Source organism: Mus pahari, chromosome 13 (genome assembly GCF_900095145.1).
Source record: "Mus pahari chromosome 13, PAHARI_EIJ_v1.1, whole genome shotgun sequence".
Lineage (NCBI taxonomy): Eukaryota > Metazoa > Chordata > Mammalia > Rodentia > Muridae > Mus > Mus pahari.
In genome coordinates this window covers 75351458-75362008 of record NC_034602.1, presented here as the reverse complement: position 1 = coordinate 75362008, position 10551 = coordinate 75351458, and the positions used below count along the sequence as shown (strand labels likewise).

The window sequence follows — 10551 nt, the reverse complement described above, 5'->3', positions numbered from 1 at the left end:
AGAGAGAGAGAGAGAGAGAGAGAGAGAGAATGCCCTTCAAGATGCTAAAGTTTGAAGGGCACACTCTAGCACTTCAGGCGGAATGGAACCTCCATGTTATAGAGCTCATGCGCTATAACAAGGGTTATATTAGCAAGGGTTGGAGTTTTCCTTTAGGGCTGGGTTCTTATTGAGATAATAGGGGTTCCTCCCTTCCTTTATGTACTGTTGGTTCTGGGTTTCAGACCTCTTAGATGCCAGGGAGGTGAACAGAAAGCCTGAGAAAGAATGTTGTGAATTGTTTCTTAAATCTTTAGTTTTCTAAGTACTTTCCCTGCTTTCAGGTTTCAGAGCCTTGTTAATGTTGATGGATAGATGGTTTCTAAGAAATTTAGTCATATTAGGAGGGAGAAACAGGAAAATAACATCTCATCACTGAGCCAAAAGCCCATTTTTGTTATATTTAATTTTTTAAGTTTTTGCATTTTAGAGCAGTGAGTTAATAATGTTAATAAAGCAGCAAGTTAATAGGCATTTTACTGGAAGACTGAAGGTGATTTTATATAAGTATATATGTACACTCTGTGTGTGTGTGTGTGTGTGTGTGTGTGTGTGTGTGTGTGTGTGAATGTATTTATACACACATACACATATATGTATGTATATATGTGTGTGTGCATACAGGTATATGTATGCACATATGTACTCACTTACCTGTTATATGTATGCCTATTTATGTATGCATGCATGCTCACCTAGCCATGTTAGCTTACTTGCTGTTAGCATAAACATAGCAGCATCTCATCATTTCTTTTGCTTTTCTTTATTTTATCTGTCAAGCTTTATATGTCAACACTTTGGGCATAAATTTGGAAGTTCCTGTGTTTGAGGATTTCAGTCTTTCGAAAGCTGCAGTTAGGGTGGACCAAGTATGTGCTTCAGCTCATTACTTTGGTAAATCAAGGTACTTAGTACTCTTAAAGTACTTAGGCAGTTTAATCAGAGTGCTTTGAATCTAAACTTAAGGAAAAGCTCTTCTCTGCAATCTTCTAATTAAGTTATGTTTGGTTTTTAAAAGTACATTTGGTTTAAATACTGTTTTTAACTACCGAGAACTACCATATAATTTTATTTTAGTTCAGGCTAATGAAGTTCACCATGGTGCATCTGATGAATCGCGCTCATCTATTGGCTCCCCTGTGGTTCTTTTGGGTGCAAACATGTCGGCGTCACAGAAAGCTGTTTCATCTGCTGGCCAAAAGAGAGTGGCTTCTGTCGCAAGGAGTCCAGTAGATAAGCAGGCTTCAAATACAAACATTTCTTTTAAAACCAGGAAAAGGTAAATTTGTATTTAAGTAATGATAATTAAGCTTATATTTTTATCCTTGTATAAAAAAATGTTAATTTAGCCTTCTATGTAGGTTTGAAGCAAGGGTTTAGGGATAATATGAGAAAAAACAATACTTTTTGCTTAGCTTTAGTTTTTATTTAATAGCAAGGAGAGCATTAAAGTATACGTCAGAGAAGTTTGGAGGTTAACTGTTTTATAATATATGAAAAAGTGTTTTTATTATGGGACTGGTAAAATGGTTCAGCACTTGGTGTGCAAGTCTGGTAACCAGAGTTTAGTATCTGAAAGCCAAATAAAGATGCAAAGAGGAATCTGACTCTGCAAAGTTGTTCTCTAACTTCCATATGCATGCTGTGGTGTGTGCATCCTTATACATCATATATGCAGACACACAGTAAATACGACAGTTTCCTTTGTGATAATAGTAACTTTTCTATAATTTCTTTTGTTTAACTTTTTTTTAGTTATCTTACAAGATAATTTTCATTGACATTTTTATATATGTATATCATACATGTATACACATATATGTATATATATATACACACACAAACATACATGTATACATGTGTGTGTACACACACACACAAACACACATAAATTATGTATATTCTCATATTCTCTCCACCTCATGAGAAACGGTTTATATTTCCTACATCTTATTTGTAATCACAAGGGTATTAGGTCCTTTGTAGAATGGAGTTATAAACCCAGTCCCATTTCTTAGAGCTTTCCTTTTTCCTATTAGGATGCAAAAAAAAAAAAAAAATGGTTATCTAAGGTACTTTGTTATTATTTGAAGACCTTTGTAATGAGTGTAATTTACCTCATGGGAGAATTTGGCTTCCCTTTTTAACCTTTCAGGTTAAATTTTGAAGATAAAGTTATTTCAAACACAGCAGAAATAGAGAACAGTGCGTTACCAGTAGAGGATAACATATCCGAGGGACAAGAAGGGACATCATCAGAAATTACTCAGAAAAGAGACGATCTGAGTTTTGAAGTCCAATCACGTTCTAAGAAGAGTTTTTCAGAGTTATATTTAGAGACTGTCAAGAGGAAAAATAAATCCAGGTACAGTTCTGACTGCGTCCTCACGGGCATGTCTGCTTCATTCTGTGAACTGTATCTGGGAATTACCAATGTTCTTTAACGTAGAAATCTTTTTCTTTAGGTTTTATTCAATTATAAAAATTTTATTAGAATATTGTATAATGTGTTTAGAACATTTGAACCCCTCCCCATTATATGACACTCAAACTCTTCCCAGATCTACACCCCTATTTTCTTCAAATGCAAATTTGTGGTCTCTCTCTTTTTTTTAAACAAAAGAAAAGGAAAGAAAACAAAACAAAAAAACACCTGTCAGGTCTTTTTTGTGCTGCCTGAATGTTCTTGGCCGTATGGCCTTGCACTGGAGCATGATTGACTTAGTAGGGCTACATCCTTAGAGAAAACTGAGTCTCTCTCTGCCCGCCTTGGTTAGAGGTAGGATTTTGTGCTCCACTGGGCTGGCATGAGTTTGCACAGATCTTGTGTATCCTGTCACAACCACAACCATATATGTAACTGCCCTGTTAAGTCTGGAAGATGCTGTTTCTTTGCAGGTCACCTTTGCTTTGACTCTTGAATTCTTTTCCCTTCTCCCCCAGTGATTCTTTGATTATTTGATCACATGAGAGGAGGGAATGTGATACAGATATGCCTTTAGGGCTGGACACTCCACACTTTAGTTTTCTGTGTACTTGTACCAGTTGTAGGTCTCTTTTGTCTACTACAAATACTTGCTTCTCTCAAGGAGGGTTGGGAGATGCATTAATGTATGGACATAATGAAATCCAATAGAACTCAGTTTAATAATATGTCCATTTAGAGAATAAGATAGCAGGTTGTCCCCTGGGGCCTATGACCTGTGTAGCCACAGTGCCAGGTATGGGTTTCATCTTGTGGAATGGCAGCTAAACCCAATTAGGAAGTGGTTGGTTACTTCTGTGCTATTCAGGCCATGATTGTATCAGCAAGCCCATCTTGAGACAAGGCATTTTATAATTCAGATATGTGGCGTCTTCAATAGGGTCTAATTGTCAGTTCTGAAGGATAACCAATATCACTGACAATATTCTGTAATGTTTGGGAGTCTGTGGGTCCTAACTAGCCAACAACTCCAAAAGAAGCAACCCAATTCTGGCACTTGGTGGTTAGTAGGGTTGTTATTGCTGTTATAGGTTAACTCTGAATCTCATAATTGGAGTTTCTTTTTCTCTCCCCCATCTCTCCCATTTGTGTGTGGATGAGATAACTCTTGTATGTGTCATAAACTCATACTGCACAATGAGGTCTTAGTTGCCAGAGGATTTATTATGGTACTGGTCTTCCATGCCTTTGTCCGCAAGTTGAACAAAATGTAGACATGCTACATTTGTTTTTTTAATGGCTGAATAATATTAAATTGTGATAGTACACCACATTTTCATATGCATTCATCAGCTGGTGGGGATCTAGGTTGTTTCCGTTTCCTCGCTATTGGGAATTTAGGAATCTCACCTCTAGTGGCAAAATATGTCCCTTTTAATCATTCCTTCAATTTCCAGAACCAACAAAACCGAACCACAGTCCTATCCCATTATTCCCAACTGTGATACAGAGCATCCTTGAATATGGAGAGCCCGTGTCTCTATAATAGGATAAATAGTCCTTTGGGAATACACTCAAGAGTGGTGTGATTGATTCCTATGGTAGTTCTATTTTCAGCTATTTGAGGAATCACCGTGCTGATTTCCAAAGTGGCTCTACTAATTTGTTCTCCCATTATTAGTGTGTGAGTGTCCCCATTTCCCTACATTCCTGCCAATATTTGCTGTCTTTTTTTTTTTTTTTCTTTTTAATTCTTAGGCATTCCAATTAGCAAATGATGCAATCTCAGAGTTTTGATACATGTTTCTCTGAAGGCTGAACTTGTCCTAAAATAAAATTTAATGTGCTCTATTCTACATTAAACAACTTGATGCACTTAATAATGTGCACATAGGGATTTCTAAGGCCTGGCCACACCTAAAATTTATGGCAGCTAGGGTGGAGATCTACTGCTTGCTTTATTTGAAGAAGTCAAGTGCCTTTCACCATCCCTAGTGAACAGTTTCTGCAGTACACACTGCAGTGTGTAAATGTGTAAGCCAAGTCCATCTTTGTTTGGCTGTTACTATTTTCTCTTAAAGTCTAGACTAGGCTTCTAGGGTTTTTCAGCTCTCCTTCTGAGTTTTTAGTTCCTGTACTTAGTTTTATTACTTTATGTAAGTCTTTCTTTCTTTCTTTCTTTCTTTCTTTCTTTCTTTCTTTCTTTCTTTCTTTCTTTCTTTCTTTCTTTCTTTCTTTCTTTCTTTCTGTCGAGACAGGATTTCTCTGTGTAGCCCTAACTGTCCTGGAACTCACTTTATAGACTAGGCTGGCCTTGAACTCAGAAATCTGCCTGCCTCTACCTCCCAAGTGCTGGGATTAAAGTTGTGTGCCACCACTACCAGGCTTTATGTAAGTGTTTCTTAATTTGGACACCTTTCCAGTTTAGAAGCTTTTTGCTTATTTTTTTCTGACAGTGCTAATAGGCACACTAGGAAATTTTTATAATATACTGAATTATGGTGAATGAAATTTCTCTTTTGTTCAGTCTTTGGTAGCACCTCCCTCCATGCCACAGTTAGTATGCATGTTGTCCTACTCACCATCTTACTCAAATGTATTTGTGAACTTTATCCCATATCTGAGAGAAAAATTAGTTTTTCAAGTTTTGTTTTTGATAACGTAGTGAGTAAAGTTCTGTAGTCACATGTAGCAGCTCAGTGAACCCTTGTACTCTCTAGTGTCATTCCGTCTGTTCATCGTCATCCTCTAGCATCCTTGAGTTCTTTATGACTAACTCCACCTTGCCCAAAGTAACATTGTCTTTAATAATTTTTCTACCTAATCAGAAATCATCTATTTCTAACTTTAATATTGTCAAGGTTGTTTCCTAAGCTTACATTGAATTTGAATGACTGGTCACATAATAGTGATTTGAAGTAGGAGAAGAGAGGAGGAAGACACCTATGAGGTCTTGATTCCTGCTTGGGGTGGTGTCTTAGGGTTTTCCTGCTGTGAACAGACACCATGACCAAGGCAACTCTTCTTTTGTTTTTTTGTTTTTTTGTTTTTTTTTGAGACAGGGTTTCTGTGTAGCCCTGCCTGTCCTGGAACTCACTCTGTAGACCAGGCTGGCCTCGAACTCAGAGATCCGCCTGCCTCTGCCTCCCAAGTGCTGGGATTAAAGGGATGGGACACCACTGCCTGGCTCAAGGCAACTCTTATAAGGACAACATTGAATTGGGGCTAGCTTGTAGGTTCAGAGATTTAGTCCAGTATCATCAAGGCGGGAACATGACAGCATCTAGGCAGGCATGGTGCAGGAGGAGCTGAGAGTTCTACATCTTCATCTGAAGGCTACTAGCAGAATATTGACTTCCAGGCAGCTAGGACTAGGGTCTTAAAGCCCATACCCACAGTGACACACCTACTCCAGCAAGGCCACACCTCCTAATAGTATCACTCCCTGGGTCAAGCACATACAAAACATCACAGGTAGCTTCATTAAAAATGTTTAACATCATTCTTAGAGAAAGAACTAGGGATTACAAACAACATAGAGACAAGACGGATTATGTTCATTTGTCAGTTTGGTTATTTCTTAAATTGTTAAACAGTATGTCCATTAAACATTTATTAATTATAGCCTCCTAAGGATGTTAACTTTGTTACTAGCTTTTCATTTTTAATTATGTAAGTCAACTATTAAAACACTATATTTTTAGCATATTTGTTATCTTACATTATGCATTTTTAAGAATTTGAGATTAGAAAATGAGTATATCCTAATGAAAAGAGAAAAATAGGTATTTCTTCCATTCTACTATTGCTTCTATTATGAATAAAAAGAAATAGTTTTTCTTAAAAGGCTGAAACAGGAGTGTGCACACTAGTTTTAGAGTCTGAACATTTACTCTAATTTTTGATTTTTGCATTTCTTCACTGTATTACATGGTTTGCTTAAGACTAGTATAGAAACAACAGTGAAAATCAGTGCATCTGATTGAAGTCCTTTAAATAGTTCCTACTTCATATGAACTTTCCAGCTAATTGGACGAAGTGCTATTTAATCCTAGGGAACTAGTCTTTATTTTTACACTGTGCCACTCTAGATGATGTGAATTATGTTTTAGTCAGGGTTTCTTTTGCTCCATGAAAGATCATGATCAAAAGCAACATGAGGAGGAAGAGGAGGAAAATCTTTAGCTTACAACTCTCAGGCCAGGAATTCATAGCAGGATTCTGGAGGCAGGAACTGGACCAGAGGTCATGGAGGAGCAATGCTTACTGCCTTGTTCAGTCTGCTTCTTAGGCCATTTAGGACAAGTGGTGGCACTGGCCACAATGAGCTGGGCCCTTCCACATCAATCACTTATTAAGAAATGCCATATTGACCAGTTTTATGGAGCCGTTTTCTCAATTGTGGTTCCTTGTTCTCAGACAACACTAGCTTGTGTCAAGTTCATGACCAAACCAAAAAGAAACATAACACATAAAACATAAACACCAAAAACCAATCAGGACCAATACTCCTTGTTATTTTGACACAAAAGGACATCAATTTTAAGTGACAACCTTGTTCCTTTGTTCCCAAGACGGTTTGTTAATATCTCTTCATATAAAACATATCTGAAACGTAAAAACTCCACAATCTTTAAAGCCATGCTCTTTAAACCATTAAAACAAAATTCTCTTTGAAAGTTCAAAGCCTTTCCAAAACATCCAAGGTATCTCTATAATACCCAAGTCTTTTTTAAGTTACAGACCTTCAGTTTCCAAGAGAGAAGAACCAGAGCCTATTCATAGTCACACCAAAACAAAAGGAAGTCCAAGTATTGTGCAGCTCAGACTTCTGGGAATCACAGTCTCCTTCTAGGCTCCAAAAGGGCTTGCCTCAGCACACAGTGCACATCTCCTAGGTGGAGGCTGGCTCCACTACGCACTACACGTAGGCTGCTAGTTGCCTTGGTTGTCATCTCAGGCTACTGACAGTTCCAGAATGGTGGGGTCTTCATTGTAACTGGGCTGCACCTTCACCAGTAACCTCTCCTGAGCCACCCTCAAGAAATCTAACCCTGTCACATGGTGCTAAGTTTCTACATCTCTCCATGACCCTTTTATGGTTTTAAAACCTGTACCACCTGGGACACTCTTATATAAGTTTGGCTGACAGCACAAGGTACACCTGGGCCACCTTTGGGCCACAGCTTCTGTGTACTGGCTTTGAAGAAACTCCTGAAAATTTTGCCTCAATGATCTTAATCACAGCTTATTCTTTAGTCCCTGTTTACCAGTATCGATGGTTCCAGCAAAGCAAGGGTTTCGCTTTGGCGGTGCAAATGATCTCTTGTTAATCACCAATTCTTCAGCTCTAGCTGACCAGAACTATAAATTCTTAATTCACATTTCAAATATTCCCAATAGAGTCTTTAAGGGACTCTCAACAACTTTCCTCAGAAACTGTACAAGTTAAGTCCCCATCTTTTGCATTGCTCTCAATATTCTCTTTCAAGCTCCCACACAACAGCTTACTGAGGTGCTCTAAGTATTCAGTAGCTTTTCAAGTCTAAAGTTCAAGTGCCAACACAAACCTCCCCAAATCGTGTGGTCGGGCATGTCACAGTAACACTCTGTGACCTGGTACCAATCTCTGATTTACTTGCTGTGACCAAAAGCAACCTGGGGAGGAAGGGCTTTTCTTTCCTTTCCTTTTCCTTTTCTTTTTCCTTTTCCTTTTCTTTTTCTTTCTTTTTCTTTTTCTTTTTCTTTTTCTTTTTCTTTTTCTTTTTCTTTTTCTTTTTCTTTTTGAGACAGGGTTTCTCTGTGTAGACCTGGTTATCCTGGAACTCACTCTGTAGACCAGGCTGGCCTCAAACTCAGAAATTCACCTGCCTCTGCCTCCTAAGTGCTGGGATTAAAGGTGTGCGCCACCACGACCAAGTAAGGGAGGAAAAGCTTGATTTCACTTCTTCTGCACAGATTATAGTTCTTCATGAAGGGAAGTCAGAGTAAGATCCTGGAGGCAATAATGGGAGCAGAGGCCGTAGAGGAGTGCTACTTCCTAGCTTGTTCAAAGGTGGCTTGCTCAGCCTGCTTCTTAGATCATCCAGAACCACCTGCCTAGGGGTGGCACTGTGCACCATGGCCTGGGCCCTCCCATGTCAATCACTTAATAAGGAAATGCTCCACAGGCTTGTGTCTTATTGGGGCATTTTCTCAATTATGGTCTTTTTTTTTTTTTTTTTTTTAATTAGGTTACAGTAGTTTGTGTCAAGTTGACAAGCAAAACAAAGAAAAAAAACTCATAAAACAAACAAAAACCAACCAGGGTAATCACTAAATGTGTGAATTGCCTAAGATGTATAAAGGTGTGTTCTTTTATGAATATTTTAGCAAATGTTGCCAGATTATAAACTGTGATTAGCGTTAACGCTGCCTATTTTGTAACTGAGTACATGCAAGTATGATAATGCTTTAGTACAATAAATTTAAGGCTAAAGTTTTAGGGAAATAGGACTACAGCCTCATGAGAGTAGATTATGTGGCATTGTGTGCTTTGTAATAAGAATTATCCTTTCCTGGTTTTGTAGCACTATATTTCTCATGCCTGTCATATTCCAGTTAATTCTGAACCATTATCATAATATTGAACTATTTTGGAAAATAAGCATGAGAGTTGAACCTTAAGATCAAATTTGTATGTTATAGTTCTTTTATATGAATGAATAGTTATTGTAATTCTTTCATTTGACATCTGTGTATTTGGTGCTGTTATGAGTGGAATTCTGTTAGATATAAAAAACAAGAAAACATTCAAGATCAGTTGTATTATTGTTCTCTTAAAGTATTAAGTATGGTAGTTTATTATATTTAATCTTGTTGCATTTCAGAAATGAAAATATAGGTATCTGTCCAAATAATTTAATCAAACATATATAGCTATGACATGCATTTTCTATTGTAAGTAAATACATTTTGGTTATAATTATACAGCTATGAATTTCAAGGTTTTAGTATATATATTTAATGAAGGGCATTAAAGTAGATACCCCGCTTTAAATTCCTACGATCTTATTATAGAATGGAGGGAATATTAGAGAAAATTGAGGGGGCATGTGAACCGCCTTTTTAATCAGATAGAGATGTTATTTCCTGTATAAAATGTCTCTTCAGTAAACAGAGATGAAGCCTCTGTCTCTCCTAAGTGTTGCAGTAATGTTCTGTTTTAGTTCCGTGGTCAGGCACACAGCAGCAGTTCCATCTTCTCCGCCTCCTCTAAACGACATAAAATTATTAGAAGATGAATTTATTATTGATGGGTCAGATAGAAGTTTTTCAAGTCGACCTTGGGTGCTGATACCAAAGAAAGACAGGCATCTGAGCCCCCACAAGCCATCTCCTGAAAACATTGCACTGCTTCAAGGTAAGAAGTCAAGAGAGAAACCTCAGAGTTTATCTGCAACGACTTTTGTAAGTAACACACAGTCTGATAAGGCTCACCCAGTAGAGGAAGCTCAGCTCTCTGTTGATGAAAACCTGGGAACTACTTGGACTGATGAGTTGGAGAATGACTGTAGATCTACAGAAAATAAAATGCACTCTAAGACTGCCAAAAAACCACCTGCACGGAAAAGAACTACGAAACGGAAGCAGAGGAGAGTGTCTAAGCCTAAAGAAGCTGAAGAGCTCAGTGTGGGACAGAGCAACCGTGAGAATAGCAGTGTGTCAAACACTGGCCAAGACAAGTTACAGATCAATTCGAAAAGAAATATGAGGGACTGTGAAGAGGTGAGGAATGAGCCTAGTCCCAAGAAACATAAGGCAGCTCTTGGTAAGTGAACATGTTAGCTCAGAGTGTGAGTACTCCTGCATCATTTTACAATTGTTAGTATTTCTCCTGTCTTTGGGAGGTGAGCATCAGAAAGCTCCTCTAAAAATTAATCCACCTTTTTGGGGTTCTTCTTGGGAACCTCTCTAGGTATAGTTCAGGACAGACTCACTTGATTTTTTTTTTTTTTTTTTTATTATTTTCTTTATTTACATTTCAAATGCTATCCCGAAAGTTTCCCATACCCCTCCCCCCACCTCTGTTCCCCTACCCACCCACT

General features: G+C 37.9%; 1 protein-coding gene across 3 annotated transcripts in view; it reads left to right on the top strand.

Annotated features, from left to right (window-relative positions):
• Positions 1–10551, top strand: part of Cenpc (centromere protein C) — a 44261-nt gene that overhangs the window by 13731 nt on the left and 19979 nt on the right. For all 3 annotated transcript variants that reach the window (XM_029545407.1, XM_029545405.1, XM_029545406.1), the window contains 3 exons: positions 1117–1318; positions 2195–2404; positions 9673–10274. In XM_029545407.1, coding sequence (XP_029401267.1) covers positions 1117–1318; positions 2195–2404; positions 9673–10274 — 1014 coding nt within the window. The remainder of the gene's footprint in view (positions 1–1116; positions 1319–2194; positions 2405–9672; positions 10275–10551) is intronic.